This window comes from Electrophorus electricus, chromosome 20 (genome assembly GCF_013358815.1).
Source record: "Electrophorus electricus isolate fEleEle1 chromosome 20, fEleEle1.pri, whole genome shotgun sequence".
Classification (NCBI taxonomy): Eukaryota; Metazoa; Chordata; class Actinopteri; order Gymnotiformes; family Gymnotidae; genus Electrophorus; species Electrophorus electricus.
The window spans coordinates 4,727,788-4,745,318 of record NC_049554.1 but is presented as its reverse complement, the minus strand read 5'-3'; the positions used below and the strand labels follow the sequence as shown (position 1 = coordinate 4,745,318).

Here is a 17,531-nt window from a genome sequence, read left to right as displayed (position 1 = left end):
CCAGATACATTGCCTCGAGAATGACAGAAGGAATTCTGCACATCATTGACATTCCAATTCCCATTGTCTTCATCAAAGCGCCCCAATTCAAATGTACTACGCGTTCAGAGGCTTTTATTTTGAAAACCTACCATACGTTTTGCATTTTCACTCAAGCCCAGGTAGCATGTGGATTCGTTTGTTGTTCTTGTTTTGTTCTTGAATCAGACATGTAAAATGGGCACAATAAAGTTATTAGATGTGTGGATAAATCGTGACTTGATCAGTCGAGGTTTTCATCACGGTGCCGTGGCGAAAAGACTAACACGTTATGACGCGCCACGAGGTTATTTGGTTTTTGGGAAAGGATTCGCCACGATTACAGAGAAACGGACTATTCCCAGCAGAAAACCAGGACTGAAGGCTGCCGACATCGCGGCAAAGCTTCGGCGTGAAACAGAGACCGAAACCACATACAAGGCAGGTTAAATTAATTTAAAACCCTTCTAGTTTGTCGTCTGTTATTTCCTGTCCCACCAAATATATCATCCGTCTACTTTTCTTTCTCCCTCTAAAGGTTCCGGTGTCTCCTTTACAGAGAAGAGTTGCAGAACTCAGGCAGTTCTCTCAGAAGCTACAATCTATCCATCCAAATGTTTTTGCCAAAGTACTTTATAAAAGTATCTTATACCAAGACCGACACCTAATTGCCATAAATAAGCCATATGGAGTACCTGTTTACAGTAAGAACTTGGCAATGCAATAACTGCACTTTTAATATTCTACTGAAAAACAATATTAATGAATAAAATTATGTTGTCTGGATAAAGGAAATACTTTTTTATGATAATTATATTACCCATTCATTGTAACCACGATAGCATTACACTCATAAGATTAACTGGAACATGGCATCAGTAACAGTTTGCTAAAATGAAACATTCCCACAGGTAATAGAGGTATCAGGAACAGCATTACAGGAAGCCTTCCAGTGCTGGCTAAGATCATTGATGGTATGCAGGCAGGGTCTCAGCTGCACACTTGTTACAGTGTGGAGAAAGATACCACAGGAGTCCTGCTCTTAGCCAGGACAGAAGAGACTGCAGAACATGTACGAAACCTTATAAAGTCGCATCAAATGGAGAGCAAATATATGTAAGTAATTATGAAATGAAGTTATTTTGTAATCATTCTAATAATTAGTATTATTACTAAAATGATTTATCTGGGAGGTCAATATACACATTAAGACTAGCAAGGTATAAAGGAAGATTCTTTGTTAAAATTTGTGCTTTGTTCAAAGATTACTATTAATCAACTTGGAAGTTGTCAAACGTTTAGTAAAATATTGTATTATTGTCTCTTGATCTACAGGGTAGTAACTGTTGGTGTGCCTGTTCCTTCTGAGGGAGTGATCGACATCCCCATCATTGAGAAGGAAGTGGCAGGATCTCAGCATCACTACAAGGTGAGCGAACAATTAGTTGTATTTATGACAAGGGTTCACTCATTTATTTGTGGTCCAGGTGATTTACCAAAGAGAATCTTCCACGGTCCATGACCAACACTAGACCAAACTGCCATCAGAAAACAAATGTTTACATTTGGCTAGTTTGCCGTTGTTTGTTGTTTTGTGTGGAGATGATTGATTTTTAATAGGGAACAGACCTTCTTCATACTCTCCTCTGGAGTAAATGCATATTGATAATTTCACCCCAGATGGGACTAAGTCCCCTGTACAGAGTGACAGAGGAGGGAGACGGGCTGAAGAAAGTCAGGGCTCATCGGCAGGCCCACAGCGCCGTCACACAATACAGAGTCCTGGACAGCAGTTCTGGCTGCAGCCTGGTCGAGCTCCAGCCACTCACAGGTACTGGGCCAAGATAATTCCAGAGTGGGAGATGACATCTCCTGTTTACTCTAAGATTCACAGCTAAAACTGGACCACTGTTCCTATTCTGATATTCTGAGACCACAGCGCACATATCGCGTGCTTTGTAGGGGTGAGTCCTGTCCACTTGGCCTTTTGGTGTAGTGTTCCAGCATGTTCGACTCAAAGTATTATGACCTTAATCTATACAAGTGGGCCAAAAGACACAGATCCAATTCTTTCAAAATATGACTTCTGATCTAGGAGTTAGCCCTTCATCCCAATAACGAATGAATTACTGTGTACTTGACACTTAATCAGAAAGGCACAAATGGGGTTGTTGGTCAAAAACCAATGACATGGTTTTAATTAAACACTATTATGATGGGGCTAATAAGGGTGAACCTTTTAAGATTGTTGAAAAATGTTTTGGAATATCTTGTACTTCGTTTTAGGAGTGAAACACCAACTGCGGGTCCACATGGCGTTGGGTCTAGCCTGCCCCCTGCTGGGAGATCATAAGTATTCCCACTGGAACAAGCTGGCTCCGCAGGTATGTGACTGCAACCAAACCTCAGACATTTAAGACTGATTTCAAGCAGTCATCAAACCTGCAAAAGGTTCAGCTGAGGTTCTTGGCTATTCATTCATGACTGAGAGAGACTTAAGGGAGCAGGGGTACCTTTGTTTCTGTGAAGCCTGTTTACCCAGCATCTTTAGCACATACAACTCCAAAATATACCAAAAACATGCATCACATGAATGTGTGGGATGTCATTGCAAAATAGGGAGAAGAATATTATAATAAAATACAATTTTATCCAAGAGTAACCATATTAATATGCAACTAGCATTACACTCTGGCCTGTTTCCAACAAGTATTATAGTATGCATCCCCTTAAGGTGTCCTGAGATCTGTGGCAGCACACTCAAGTTTAGGTTAAGGCCTCTTCTGAGAAAGCCAAACTACAATGGCCTTAGCACAATGCAGCTCTTTGGGCATGTCATCAAGTGTAGGGTTTGCTTAAGACTCTTCGTCGTCCTGCTTGAGGAACAAGCGTGCGTGCGCCTGTCTCATGTTCCATCCTGCAGAAGTTGCCGGAAGGCGTACTGCGGAGACTTGGTTTGGAGCAGAGCAAAACCCGACACCTCCCTCTCCACCTCCACGTCCGACAGATCACCCTACCAGTGGTCAAAGGTCGCCACGACGTCACTGTGTCCTGCCCACTTCCCAAATACTTCACCATGACTCTGAAAAAGCTACAGATCCCGTTGCCTGAGAAGCCATGGGAGACGAATGTCATCTCCAGAACATGATTATAAACCTCAGGCAGAGGTGGATGGGTCCAAAAAGCTCCTCCTCTGCCTGTGTACAGCTATATAATGAACTTGGTCTCCCAAACGGGCAAGATTAAACAACAGATCAAATAGCTTGGAGTTAAAGTGCTAATTTTACCAAGTGTATTGTAATAATGTCGTTCGGCTCTGAGCTGCTCTGTAATGGGGTCCAGTGTGTTTCAAGACTCAAGTTTGACTTGTGTGTATTAGTTTGTGTGGTTTAATTAAATGCAAAATTTCTTTCAGGCATTTATCCTATTGAATAACTGCCTTCGATTTTTAAAGACAATATTACTTCCTTACATAAATGTAAAACTAAATGCATAAATGAAGACAACACAGAGTTATAGGGATGTCACTGTACAAAAGGCATGTTTGAAAACACAGGCTGCACTTTCTGTCTCCAGCACCACTATAATCAATACATATCAGATTACCATAGATGCATATATATAAAAAAAATAAAAACAAACCAAAAAAAAAACCCAAAACAAATGAAGATCAGAAAAGTCTTTCCAGGTAGGGTACACTCCTCAAAGTGTGTTGACCGTGTCCCTGTCGAGACCGAGAGCGGAGAGGGTCAAGAGGGAAGTTAAACGAAGGCATTATAGGAAGTCAGGTCTGCGCACTCATGCGACCGCCCCACGTATTACCTGCTCCCCCCCCCCCCCCCCCCATCTGTTACAACGGCAAAAGAACTTGGGAAGATGAGAAAACGAGCGAGGTAAGATTGAGCGTGTAACAGAGCTTATGTACATGACAGAGCGAGAGTAAAAGAAGAGAAATCATGTTAGGTCACATAGCGCCAGTGGCCATGTGAACAGTGTCAATCACGTCTTTATTAAAATAAAAAAGGCTTGCAAGTCCAGTCCGGTCTGTTACCGATGCCTTGCATTCGTCCCAAGGGCGGTGTGTCACAGGAGGCCGGGGAGATGGGGTCTGCCTCCCGAAACGAGAGAAACGAGGAAAGGCTGTTGAATTAGTAATGATCTCGGTTTGCAGTTATCTTTGTGATTTCACTGCGGTGCCGGTCAAGGCAACATGAGGAGGCAATACACCTGCTGCAGACGAATGGCCTCCGCTATTGGCTGAAGGCCAAAGAAAGTTCAAGCAAATCTGGCTCTTCTATATTTCTGAATTAACTGTTTATCATCAGGACTTATGTTGCTGTTACCTTTGAAATTACAATTATTTGGGAACTACACATTAATTTAAAATGGGCCACAAGATGGAGGGAGAAATTTTTTTTAAAAATTGTGGGGTGATGGGGAGACCCACCTAGATAATATATTACTGGAGCTTATAATGTATTAATACCCCAGGAAGTCTGTCGTGTTTGGTAGGGGTCATTACCCTTAGTAGCAGAAGGCCGAATTCACTTTGTGCCTATTGAGAGCCAGCCGTTCATGTCAGGCCTGGGCTGTGCATGAACCATTTCTCGAAACGTAATTTTTTTTTTTTTTTTTTACGCAGACACCAATAGACGGAATCTAGTGTGGCCGACTCGTGCCACCACTGGTGTGCCGCTCCAGCGTATGGGTTTAAGGAGTGCGAGGAGACCTGGCGATGGCCACATAAGTTGCGCTCCTCAGAGTGAGCTGCAAAGAAGCTGCAGGGACAGAGAACCTCTGAGGTGGAGAACAGACTCTGCCCCTTCCTTTTCTCTGCCCCCCCCCCAACCCCTCCCCCTCCCCCTCCCCTTCTTCATCGACCTTCCTCACTGAATGCTGGCCTGCGCGATGGAGATGATTTCCTGGATCTCCCGCACTACCATGATGCGCGTAAGCATGTGTTCCAGCTGCTCGCACGTGATTGGCTGGGTGGAGTACCAGATGGGGCTGTTCGGAGCCACAACGGGCTCCGGTGTCAGGTAATATGTGTCGTTCCGGCCTTTGGCTGTCTGAGGGCTGAATGGTGATGGGAGGTAGAGGAAGATGGAAAACAAGAAGACATGGATATGCGGTTATCGAAACCAAGCCAAGAGCAACAATGACAATTACAAATAAATAAATAAATAGGAAATCACATGACATTTTTTCACTTCTAAATTGAACCATAACAATGCATCATACAGACAGCATGTTTAAATGTCCAACCTGATAAAGGACATTTAGTCTGATCTGTGTCCAAATTACAATGAACCTCTTACTGGGCCTTGTACAAGAACCACTTGTACTAAATGGAGTGATCGAATGAGCGATTTAAGAAAACTTGCCACAATCAACAATTTTCTTTTGAGTGGTCATTCCTGTTGCACATCACATACAAGAGCGTAGGTTTGTTAATCATCTTATCTGATGCCCCAAAAATGCCTTCTGACCTCCTGCCATGTTTATCTGAGTGTTAAAAGGTGGGGGGGGGGGGGAAGACGACATCCAAGCATAAAAAAAAAAAACTTTTTGGTTTTCACACATCAATAAATGAAAAACATAACATTAGAGGAATTTGGAGCTAACCGACAAAATCTACATGGACTAACGAATTCTTTAAACAAGCTTTCATTACCTTGAAATCTGTGTGAATACAAAAACTTAACTTGATCATTTAAATGTGTTCAACATGTATTTTGGCCAACAGCCATTTATCCAATTTGCTAAGGTCTGACATAACCACACTGCCCAGAGTGATGAATTACGCTGAGTTTAAAATCCACTACCAGACGCAATGCTTCACTGCCTGATACTGTAGCGTTACTCATGCCGTCTTCCCCTCAAGTGCCTCCCGTTGAGTCATGTACCATGGTACTTAGGATTTTTAAAAGTCTTTCCAAAGTTAATCTTAAGTCTCTGACGGTGAACAACTCAAATGTTTTACTGTTCCTTTTCTTTATATGCTCCAAATCCCACTAATGATGTTACTGATGATGTGAAAACCAAAAGGTTGCATGTTTTAACAAGTCTCTTTTCCTTTTCTGTTTAATGACATTTCCAGATAAACAGGGCGTGACGTCAGAAAGTGTTTTTGGGGCATCACAAAATGATTAACAATTCTAACAAACCCACATTCTTAAACTAAGCTGTTTTTACATGGAGTGAAAAACCTTAAACATATGAGCAATACTGAATAGTACAATTTTAAAAAAAAGAAAGAAATTTAAGATAAGAATACAAAATTTATTCTTGCATAAGTCCCGTTGTTTCCAAGCAGTCTTATACCGGCTAAAAATCTGTTGCACCACCACCCAAGAAAATACTTAGATTCTGTCCAAAATCGGCACGGTCAAGAGATCAAAAACCAGAACATAAGGGAGCCCCAGAGAGGCTGAATAATGATGCGCTCACCATTTGAAGAGGTAAAAGTCGTAGAGTTTGATGGGGCAGCGTAGTGGATTCTCTGGATCCTCTGCCTGCTCCACGTACATGTCATCCGTCACTACAGCACCAAGAACCCACAGTGAGCTTATTTGGTCAAGTCTTCTGACACACTGAACAATGTGGGAGGGGATGGGTGTAAAGTGCACATCTTTTCGCTCACCTTTCTGACCGACGTGATGGGACCCTACGCCCTTCAGGTAGCGGATGCTGGTGCTCTTGTCTTTTGGGTTAGCCGGGTTCTTCTTGGTGTGCCGGAGCACTTTGGAGAAGGCCACTTTCATGTGCTGCTCAACCGTGGTCAGGTGGAAGTACCTAGGGGACAGATATCCACCTTTAGCCTCCGTCTAAAACTCACTTCCAGTCGTTAAACAAGGACTCAACAGGAAACACTAATGTGGAAGATAAACTAATACTGTGTAAATCTGGACCAAGGACTCACTTGGTATTGAAGTACATTAGAGTTGTGAGTAGAGTAGAGGGGGAATGTGCTCCTAGCTGTTTACACTCCCACAACATCTCTTCTGTCACGTGACTGGGGATAATATAACCTGGCATGAAAGGCAATAAATAAATATTATTTTATTTATTTATTTATATTTATTTTACCAACCGATGACCACATACATATATAAAAACCCCACTCAGAATAATAGCCTGATGAGACATTCTTCCAAGCAGACATGTATTAAAAAACCAAACAAAACACAGACCAAAACCACCAATGAGCTCATCAGGCAGAAACAGCATGTCTCTGGGCACACCCATGCTGCCCGTGGGGTTCTTACCCAGCGGGTGGACACTAGGCCGCCACTCCTCAAGAATTTTGTGCAGACACTGCGAGAAGCGGCTGTAGTACTGGTCCGAAAAAATGTCGTCCACCCTGCCGTTCTCGAACATATACTACAGGCCAAGCAACAACAAAAAAGTTGGAACTGAAAGGTCATACCCGAGTAAAAAAGTGACAATACATTTATGGCATTTAGCAGATGGTGTTATCCAAAGCGACTTCTGTGACCAAGTATAACTTTGAGCAATTGAGATTTAAGGGCCTTGCTAAGTGGCCCAACAGTGATGACTAAGGTGGGGCTTGAACCAGCAAATTCCTGATTACTAGTCCAGTAGCTTTATGTTGAACTCTCTCTGCCACTACAGTAATATAGAATAAATTCTGAATAAGCGGTTAGAGACTATTAGAGAATAATTGTGGAGGGTAGGACAGCGTACTTTCTGTATGCATAAGAAGACGTAATAGAGTGCGTCTGGTTCAAATAGCTCCCCCTCTAAACCTCGAGCCTCCTGGGTCATGAGGGCCAAGGCCACATTGAGCTCGCCCACCGAGCTGGAGACCAGGTCCTCTCTGAAACGCAGTGGTTGCCGGCCTGCAGGAAGGTGGTCAGTGAGAGAGAGAAATCCCAACAGTAATAACAGCTCCAAAACACACACGCAAGTGCGAATGCATTTCAAACGATCCGCTTTCAGGGGAACAGAGAGCATGACGCGACGGAGAATGATTGGAATCGGAAGCAGAAACGGCCTGTCTGAATATTCACTCACGGCCGATCGGCGCTAGCTTGTTCTGCTCGCTCTTGTCGAGCTCGACGTTTTTGCGCTGCACCCAAAGCCTCCAGGTCTCCAGGCCTTCCTCTGGCTTTAGCGTGTTGGGGAGGAGGAGCTCAGGCGGGGCTTCGCCCTGTGGCTCCGCCTCTGTCTGCATGGGAGGAGAAAGCAAAGGAGGTCAAAGGTCAGTCAGGGCATCATTACACAAAACTAGAGCATTCTCATAACAATGTACAAGCAACCATATCAGCCTTTTTGAGGGAAAACGTAAACTTTTTAATGAAAGATTGAACTTTATCCTGGTCCATATCATTGGTATAACAAAATTTCATAACTCCATGCGTCACCCTTTTTTTTTCCTTCTTCTCTCAATTCGAAAATGCCACCTGCCCTTTTCAGGTGTACTATTTCACGATGCGATGACAAATAGAACTAGTCTAAAATGATTTGTTATAAAGTCTTGTCTGTCTTCCAGCACATAAGAATGTCTCCCCCCCATGAGCATCCATGCAGCAACGACTCACCTGTAGGTGGAGCTGTTGTTCCTGAGCCTCAACCTCCTGGCCGTGCTGTTGCTGTTGTGGGTCCCATATATGCAGGGCCTGGGGGGTGCCGGAGTAGGCCCCACCCACAGTCTGCACCGCCACGGGGATGTGGATGTTCCCGTTCATGAACTGCGCTGGGAACAACGAGTGCACCACCTCCTCCTGCGTGGTCACACCTGCCGTCGGCACGGCAACCGCCCCCAGCTTGTCCTTGTCCTTGTCCTGTGGGGTGGGCGACGCCTGCACCTGCACGGCGCCGTACGCCTCCTGTGGGATGGCGATGTGGGCCACTCCCTGCTGCTGAGGGGCCGAGTACACGGGGATGGTCCAGGTCTCACCGGCGGGGCCTGTGATGGTGCCCGTGGCGCTGTACAGGTGTGCGCTGTCCACTGTCAGCAGGTCGGGTCGGAGAGACAGGTAGCCCTGCTGTTGGCCCTGAGGGATGGCCAGCACGGTGGCCAGCTGCTGGCCTTGCGGCAGCGAGTAGGACACCACGGTGGGCACGTCCACCTTGCGCTTCTTCACTGGTTGCAGCACACCTGCCGAGGCCCCTGGCCGACGCTCGCCCCCCTCACGTGGGGAGCCCTGCTGTGGCGGGGGAGACAGCGCCTCCACTGTCTGGATCTGGATCTGCTGACCGCCCGCAACAGCCGCCACCAGCTGCGCCTGGATCTGACACACACACACACACACACACACACACACAATTGCCAGACCGTGTCAAAAAGGTAGCAGGAAGAGCAATAAGGCATTTTAAACTTTATACAAATCCTGCTTATGGCTTATTTATAATAAATGACCCCCCCCCCCCCCAAAAAAAAAAAAAAAAAATAATAATAATAATAATAATAATAATAATAATACAAGCAAGCCCAAGAATTTCACAGTCAAGAGAGCAAATTTACATGAACGCAAGGGGTAGTATTTGGTTAAGAAGTGAAATTGCAGCACCCTTCACATCCAACTGGGTGTGAGGCAGCACCTAATAACACACTGCTGATCATCACCGGTCATGATCACCTAGGCCAATTAGCAAGTGTCATTATTACAGGAATTTCTTCAACAAGAAGCCTTCAAAAATTACATCCTGTCTACAGATCACAAATAATAAAATAGGCCAAAACAGTATACATACAAAATGTACCAGCACATCATATATATGGCATTTTTTTTTGTTTTAAACTCTCCAATGGCGCATAGCTAAAGGTGCCAGTTGAAACAGATGCATATTATATATACACACACACACACACACACACACACACGTTTATGGCCTTTTGCTGCTGGCACACACCAGGGCACTGCACATTTGGGTGCGGATACCTGTTGGTGCTGTTCCTCGGTTAACTCTCCCTGCTGCACCAGCTGCGTGGTCGTGACCCCCTGGAGCTGCTGCTGGGTAGGAGAGGCCACTTGCAGCACCTGGCCGACGGTCTGGCCCTCCTCACCTTGGATCTGCACCTGGGGAAGCGACAGGAAGGACTGAGACCACTTCCGCCCTGGACATAGGGAGGTCCAAGGGGAGGGGAGGGGAGGGGAGGGGAGGAGAAGAGAGGGGGATTCTGACCTGGACTTGGATCTGCTGTTCAGATGCCTGCTGCACGGCGGCAGCCAGCTGTGGAGAGATCTGCGCAGACGTCACCTGCACCTGTACAAACACACATTCCACTAGTCCACTTTCTCTGCACCCAGGTTCCACCTTTGCACCAACTTCAAAATCATCCTTTATGGGTAAAAAAGGAATCAGCTTTTATCACACAACAGATTTATCCATCACATTAAATCATCTGCTGGTAGATGTTCACTCTGGTACAACAAAAGAAATCATAAAAAAAAAAAATAAGACAGTCATACAGCAGATTGAAAGCTTTTGGATACCAAACACCTAAAACTAGAATTTAAGGCAGTTCTGTGTCTTACTGGGCAGGCCAGCTCCAGCAAGGATCCTGCCACCTCTGTGCTGTCAGTATAGATGCAGTTGGCCCCCTGCTGGTAGACCATGGTAGTGGTGGTGCCACTGGTCTGCTGGCTGAACTCCTGCAGAACTTCGGGGCCTTTAGTGGCCAGCGATTCCAGAAACTCCTTCATGCGATGCTGAGGGACGGTGCGTGCCTTCTGCCGCACATACTCGTCAAACGAGATCGCACCACCTTCGATCTGCTCATTCATGACAAGACAATCCACCTTGCACTAACTGAAGCTTTGGTAAGAGAGGGAGAGAGAGAAATATCCATCAGTTATGACCATCACTGACATGTGCTTTCCAGAAGAAAATACTGCTGACTGAATGCAACAGCTGACATGGTAAGGAACTTGAAAGGCATACTAAGCAATCCTTCCATGTATTCTTTCAAATACACACTACTTGCTCGCCTCTGGTCACATGGATGATTTAATGGCTTTTCATTAAATGAGAACATGAAGCAACTGCCAGTTTCGCTGAGAATTTGCCCACCTCTCAGTCACCCTGGGCCCTCACCATATTTCACCATGCACGATTCACTGCGAAATATTAAAAAATATATAATCATTTAAACGAGCGGTAATTAAATATTTGACTCGCTACACCGTCAAAGTAGAAACGCACACCCTCGTGTACACTGTGACAAACAAGACCCTAAACCGTTTTATTACAGAAAATAAACAGGAACAGACAGCTAGCTGGAACAGTGTGTTTGGTGAAGAGGAGCTCTAGCTGTAATGAAAGCAAATACAGCAGGCGCATCTAAGCGCGCCGCACTTTGAACCATTTGAACCAAACTGGAGGGTTCTCGACCTTCCCGTCACATGATGACATTTCCAAATTCGACCCATCTAACTGCATTTAAAAAAATTTTTAATAAACAAATACATAAAACCATAGTCAAATAATTCAGACACAAGGCCGAAGTCGACGGCACACAGTGACTTTCTTAGTGCCGTCACTCGCTGAGTGCCTGAGCTCCGTGGAGCAGCGTTACAATGCTATCGAAACTGTTAGCTTAGAGGCTAGCTGGCTAGCTGGCCAAGTCATGGTTAAAAACTCATCAAAAGCCGCTATTACTGCCGAAAGGCGTAATGCGAGCAAATACCCAGCGTTGATATTATTCAAATCTGGCGACTGGATCGTTTTAAAACGCATAAGTGATATCAATGACTGCGCATAGATAGCTAATGTCTAGCTAATGTTAGATAGCTGACCAGCTAGCTAGCCTGGCCGTGCATCTTCCCATGCTACCTTAAATAAAACCAAAACCAATTTCCGCCAAAACACGCTGTTCAAAAAATAAAACCCCACCAAAGCCCAAGTTAATTCTTACTGTGCGCATGTAACCCGTCTCCTCTGAGTGATGTGTAGTTATAAATGAGCACAAGCTATTTATTCCTCTATTTAGGTTCTGCAAACAATACCGATAAACGATCTGACGTGTGCTTAGTGCATTTCTGACTACGGATAGACATCTCGAAATTATTTGCACTTTTAAAGCTTCTCGTCCAGAGTGACCGGGTGCATAACGCCCTACCGTGTTAGAAAACGCAGAAACCTGCTTCTTCGGTCGCTCGATTGGCAAAAGGAACAATATTTTAACAATTTTTTTAAAGAGCGGTAAGCTGACGGAAATAGGCCTTCTGTGACAGTGCAAGACCGCGGGCTGTCGTATTCGGATAGCGCCGCTTCAGTGCAGGCGGGGACGGATGCGCAGCTCCCTCTTCAGGCTACACTTCCTCCACAAGCACATCGCCAACTCCATGAACGCGGACTCAAATCCATACACAAACCTGTCGGGTGCGCGCACTGCGTGTGCTTGGTAATGGATGCTACGCCGCAAAAAAAAAAACCTCAACAGCATGACTTATTCTGTTATCGGTCAAATTAGCGAAATCCGCTAAATTAAACAGTAGTTCAGAATAATTTGACGAAATTAGTAATCACATTGTGTCTAACACAGTGATTTGTCTGGATTACCATTTCTTCCACATTACTGTATAGTGGTCCGCGTTGCCAGCTGTATTAAGTACATAGCTGGTTACCAAACATAACACAAGCAACTTTTACTTATAAAAGAGCAGCTATTTCCTCTTACCTAAAAAAAAATAACAGCTCTCTTTTCCTATTTTTTCAATGCCCAAGTAAATAATGGATGGGCACATACAGATACCTACCAACATATTGTTTTATCTTCACAAACTTGTCAAATCTTATTACAACTCTGAATGCAATTCATAATACCGATTGTTTACCCAATTTATGAGTGCATGTACCTTTAAGCGAAGCTTTATTTCCTCCAGTCCGCCTTAAAGTGCTAGGCATGTGTCTGTGAGGGCCTCCCCCTGCTCGCCCTGCAAAACGCTGCCTAACTGAGCTCTTAAGGTGGACCCAACGGGATATGCTATATAAGCGCACTCGATTTAACTAGCTGGGCATAGGAAAGAGTTAATTCCCACGGTGTCTCTCTTAACCCTAGAATGACCCTGCCAGAATTTTTGTCAAAGATACTTTCGTAGCACGTCACCAAGAACATCTGAAATACATTGTTGTACAATATGGCTATCCACAAATCCTTTGTTTTACAAGTACTTTACTGCACTTTTTCACATCTTTCACAGCAACTCAAGCACTAAAGCAAAGCAGACATGTTATTCCACAACTTGAAAAGCATTTATGAAGATAGCATATAAAAATGGAAGGTGTAACAAGTTATCACTGCATCTCATCACTGATTCAAAATGTAATTTAATTTAGATTTCTCTGTGCAGCACACAATGTTATGAGTGTGCATGTAGGCTATTCGTATGTGAGTGTGACACTCTCAAAGGCAATCTTGGTAAATCCATCAAATCCACTTATGAGAAACCAACACCTCTCTTCAGCCCTGGTGTGCAAGACAAGTACCAGAGTCACCACCAAGAGTGGCATATCCACACTTTACTGCAAATTACTAATCAAGCAGACACTTCTCATACAATCATATATAAGCAACTTGATAATGAGTTCAGTTATATGAACACTTGTGTCCCGTTGGCCCCCACGCCAAATGTGCTTTGTAATTTGATCTTCCAGCAACACAGAAGCACACAAATGACACTCATCATTAAAGAAACAACTAAATAAACATTAGCATAATTGAACAGTCATCATTTCATCATGTGGGAGCAGCTGGTGAAATGCAGAACTAATGGTCTTAAAGGAAATCTTTTTGGGCACTACAAATCGATCCTATTCAGTTCCAGTTCAATATATATCTCATAAAGATGTTACATGCTGCAGCCTTCCTTTGCCAAGGCTGTTAATAAGGTCCTCCCCACCCAACACACATTCACACACGCTCTCACTGAGACTTAGAAAAGCTGAACCAAAGTATCTTAGTGTGACTTCAATTATTTTGCCTTGTTTATGATATCAGAATTAACATTTTCAATATGGCAATATAATTTTCAATATCTAATATTTGTTTGTGAAAGATCATCAGGGCTACAGCCAAAATGGAGTTTAATAATGAATTAATCTAATGATAAATATAGCATTTACCTGACACTTTTTATCCAAAACGACTTACAGTCATTACTGAGTACAACTCGAGCCATTGAGGGCCTTGCTCAGGGTCCCAACAGTGGTATCTTTGGCAGTGGTGGGGATTGAATTGGCAACCTTCCATTTACAAATGAAGTAGCTTATCCACTGAGCTACAACTGTCCCATAATAACCAGCTATACAACTACCAAGTGCCATTTCTCACAGACATCAGCAAACCCAGGCACATTCTGCCCCTGCTGCTTACACTGGCTTCACTGTCAATTGGGTAGGAACTCAAATCTTTATGAAAGGTGCCTCGGATATTATATATTTCCTATATATCTAATATGTCTTTCCATAGATACCATTTCGATAGATGGTAATGGGGAACATCTTCTACTGGTCTGTGTCACGGTTGGTCCCTCCTCACTTCCGTGTTCCATGGTTTTCCTGTCTTGTGTGTTGTTTTGTTTCCATTTCGTAGTTTCGTTTTCTCTGCCCCTTGTTTTCCACACCTGTTCCCCATTTCTAATCTTGTTAAGATAATGTATTTAAACCCTGTCTTGTGGCCTGTGTCTTGGCTGTTCATTGGATGGATTGATGTTTTTGAAAACCTGTATATGTATATAAGTTTGTACTCTGTGCCTTTGTGTTTCTCCTAGCTTCTGTTATAGCCAGCTTCCCGTTTGCCTTCGTGTGCCTTTATTTGTTTCTTTGTTATCATGTATGCTCGTACTCTCCGTGTTGGCTCTATGACCCTGTACTACTCTAACGACTACTACTCTGGATTTGACCCTAATAAATCTCGCTCTTCTCCGCACATGCGTCCGCCTCCTTATTGCTCACCGTTACAGTCTGCTGAAAATTTCTCTTCTGCTGGAGAAGAGAAATGAGATTTTCTCATGAATAATGAAACTTATGAGATGGGTTCATTCCTGAATAAAACCAATCAAATAAAAGAATAAAAATGTCTAACCCATTAGTATGGTTTTACAAATTCCTTTTGCTGATGTTGCATTTGATCATCTGGGAACTGGTTTTGTAAGAAAGTTGAAGTGTTCATGAGGCATGAACTCTCCTCTCCTCTCCTCTGAACTTAAGGCGTCTGTGAGCATGTCTAGTCCTGGACTCCCCTCCATTACTAATCAATCACTGGAGTATCACCGTCACCCTCTGAACATCTACATGTGGGAAAAAAAGCTAGGAGCAAGACAAAAAACTTGTCCATACGCACAGAATCAATGCACACAGGTCAGTTGTTTAGCATGTTATATGAGCCAGTTTGATCAACAGAATGGTTGAGTTTGTCTGTATTTCAGCTAATGGGACAGCTGAAGAGGCTGCCTCAGGTGCTCAACAAATCAAAGAAGTCAAATGGGCTGACAAGTAAAGGAAATTGGTTGACCTAGGACTTTAATAAAGTAAGAAATTTCATATAATAATGTTGTAGATGAATTTGCATATGCATCAGGGATGGGGAATTATATTATATTGCTAGTAATTCCTAGGTCATTGTTTTGATTCCCAGGCAGGGTATGTATTGTCATACTGATAAATATGTAAGTTTAAGAGTATCTGCTAAATGCTGTAAATGTACAAGTTATGAATCATTCTGAATCATTGGCCTGAACTAACCACCTTCTTCCTGAACTGTACTAGTGACTGTATTCAAATACACCACCTTATTGCCTGTCTGGTGTCTTTGTACAAAGTTGAGTCCTTGTTATTTTTATCTTCTCTGTTTCACTGCACTTGTCCATTTTGCCAGTAAAGATTTTAATTTCTAGTAAATTTAAGATCACTCTCTTTTTGTCTCAACTCTTTTATCTCTGTCCTCCTTTTCACTCTTATCTCAGAATGGTTTGCCGGAGCATTTTGCCCAATAGCAGTGAGGTCTCCCAAAGACCTGCACCTGGCTGAAGTCCCCAAGTGGGCCAGACAAGCTAAAGGTCTGAATCCTTTTGCACTGTGCTATGCTCTCGAGAGCCATGGTTTTCTCTGGGGCTGGGTTTGGTTCGGCTGGGTTGGATGGCTTGGCCAATTCTGGATCTTGTCTGGACCTTGTCTGGAGACCCTTGCTACTGTTGCTGGGCTCGCAGGTGTTTTGGAGGCTTAGAGATGGGTACAAGAGGCAAAGCAAAGTCACAAGGTTGCTAGGAGAGCTAAGATGGACCCATCATCTTCCTGCTGGGACAGGGTATTATAGAGTGTTTCCAATTCTTGTTAGCAGAACCCTGATGATACCTTGCAAGTTGGGCAGCAAAGAAAATCTATTCCTACTCCGCCACCTCCAACTTGGACTGAGTGCAAGGTTTCCATGTCAGCTCCTGGTGGTGATTTGGCAACCCACACCCACATAGTGTACATGGGCTCTGGATGCTGGCTCCAGTCCAGTCTCTCTCCAGAGCTTCAGCGCCACAGTGTCACTGTTTGATCAATAGACCTTGCCTCAAGAGATCAACAGTAAGAGAAATCAGTGGGAGAGAGATTCAGTCACAGCAGCAAGTAACGAGGAGGGTGACTGGAGCAGCATAGCAAGTGGGAATGATGTCACCAACTGCCGAGACTTTAGAGCCACTTTGACTCTACAGATGAACAGAAAATTAGTTGCTGTCAAATAGACGTTAGTGAAACTCAACTTTCTAAATTTTCTGACAGTCATCTATGTCCTAACTGGAAAAAACTGAACAATTCATGTGTCTGTATGAGTTTGTTTACATTTTTATGGACCTCATTCTGTAACAGCAGTGATGCGCCAAATCAAGGTTTGCCAACTGCCTTAAGAAGTAGACTTGCTCTAAAACATTTTGAGTTACTACTCTACCACAGCTGTTTGAACTTATCTCCTTATAACCAGGTTCAGCCTGAGGTAAAATGGGTGCACCAAAACGCTTAAAGGTGAAAGGCATATCCTAACGAATACACTCCTATGCATTTGATAGCATATGCCCAAGTAAAATACTTTCGTCAAATCATACTTTTTACAGTGTAACATAGCAGTCAATGTAACACAATGTTGCATTCAGGAAAAACACTTCCTGTACAGGAGATTATACTACATCAACAATCCATGTAACAGTTCTTTAAAGACAATAACAGAGTAACACATAGTATAATTATGTGTTATTATAGTATAACACATAGACAGTAACACATAGTATAATTTTATGTAAAACTAGGTGCCGAAGCAGAAAAGGACTCTCTCCACTGGTCAATATAATTTTTATTTTCTACTATGGAGTTTAAATTTAAATGACTCAACTAGGGGCAATGTTATTTGAGTTAGGTAATCCTACCTTAGCTAATAGGTCTATGGCTTGCATTACTCATGTATACGGACTAAACCAGATTTTGTACAGTAATGTTACATGCAGTGCCCACATAACCATAATCAAAAACCACAGTTATGATGAACTAATTGCAATGTAGCTACT

At 43.5% G+C, this 17,531-nt stretch overlaps 2 protein-coding genes across 3 annotated transcripts; one reads left to right on the top strand and one right to left on the bottom strand.

Moving 5' to 3' along the window:
* The first annotated feature begins 143 nt into the window (after positions 1–143).
* On the top strand, positions 144–4,852 carry rpusd4 (RNA pseudouridine synthase D4). Of its 2 annotated transcripts, none has more exons than XM_026996426.2 (7): positions 144–459; positions 557–722; positions 930–1,134; positions 1,354–1,447; positions 1,699–1,849; positions 2,305–2,402; positions 4,661–4,852. In XM_026996426.2, exons 1-7 carry the CDS (start codon positions 217–219, stop codon positions 4,679–4,681), a joined length of 978 nt encoding a protein of 325 aa, XP_026852227.2. In that variant the 5' UTR covers positions 144–216; the 3' UTR covers positions 4,682–4,852. The 2 variants fall into 2 exon arrangements, with proteins under 2 accessions (XP_026852227.2, XP_026852226.2); XM_026996425.2 differs by lacking the exon at positions 4,661–4,852 and adding an exon at positions 2,942–3,436.
* Positions 4,853–4,886: 34 nt separating this feature from the next.
* On the bottom strand, positions 4,887–12,362 carry LOC113568241 (glutamine-rich protein 1-like). The gene is made up of 12 exons (XM_035520665.1): positions 12,107–12,362; positions 10,524–10,803; positions 10,171–10,251; positions 9,927–10,064; positions 8,583–9,275; positions 8,056–8,209; positions 7,726–7,880; positions 7,287–7,401; positions 6,941–7,049; positions 6,662–6,813; positions 6,469–6,559; positions 4,887–5,094 (listed from the first exon to the last, which is right to left on the bottom strand). Exons 2-12 carry the CDS (start codon positions 10,770–10,772, stop codon positions 4,905–4,907), a joined length of 2,127 nt encoding a protein of 708 aa, XP_035376558.1. The 5' UTR covers positions 10,773–10,803; positions 12,107–12,362; the 3' UTR covers positions 4,887–4,904.
* Positions 12,363–17,531: the final 5,169 nt, after the last annotated feature.

Excerpts from the sequence above, each read along its gene's own strand:
- LOC113568241 (XM_035520665.1), bottom strand. The coding sequence starts at position 10,772 with ATGAATGAGCAGATCGAAGGTGGTGCGATCTCGTTTGACGAGTATGTG. Across the intron at positions 8,210-8,582 it reads AACAACAGCTCCACCTACAG|ACAGAGGCGGAGCCACAGGG; the intron begins GTGAGTCGTTGC and ends CCTCCCATGCAG. Across the intron at positions 6,560-6,661 it reads CCATCACGTCGGTCAGAAAG|TGACGGATGACATGTACGTG; the intron begins GTGAGCGAAAAG and ends TTGGTGCTGTAG.
- rpusd4 (XM_026996425.2), top strand. The coding sequence starts at position 217 with ATGGGCACAATAAAGTTATTAGATGTGTGGATAAATCGTGACTTGATC. Across the intron at positions 723-929 it reads ATATGGAGTACCTGTTTACA|GTAATAGAGGTATCAGGAAC; the intron begins GTAAGAACTTGG and ends ACATTCCCACAG. Across the intron at positions 1,448-1,698 it reads GATCTCAGCATCACTACAAG|ATGGGACTAAGTCCCCTGTA; the intron begins GTGAGCGAACAA and ends ATTTCACCCCAG.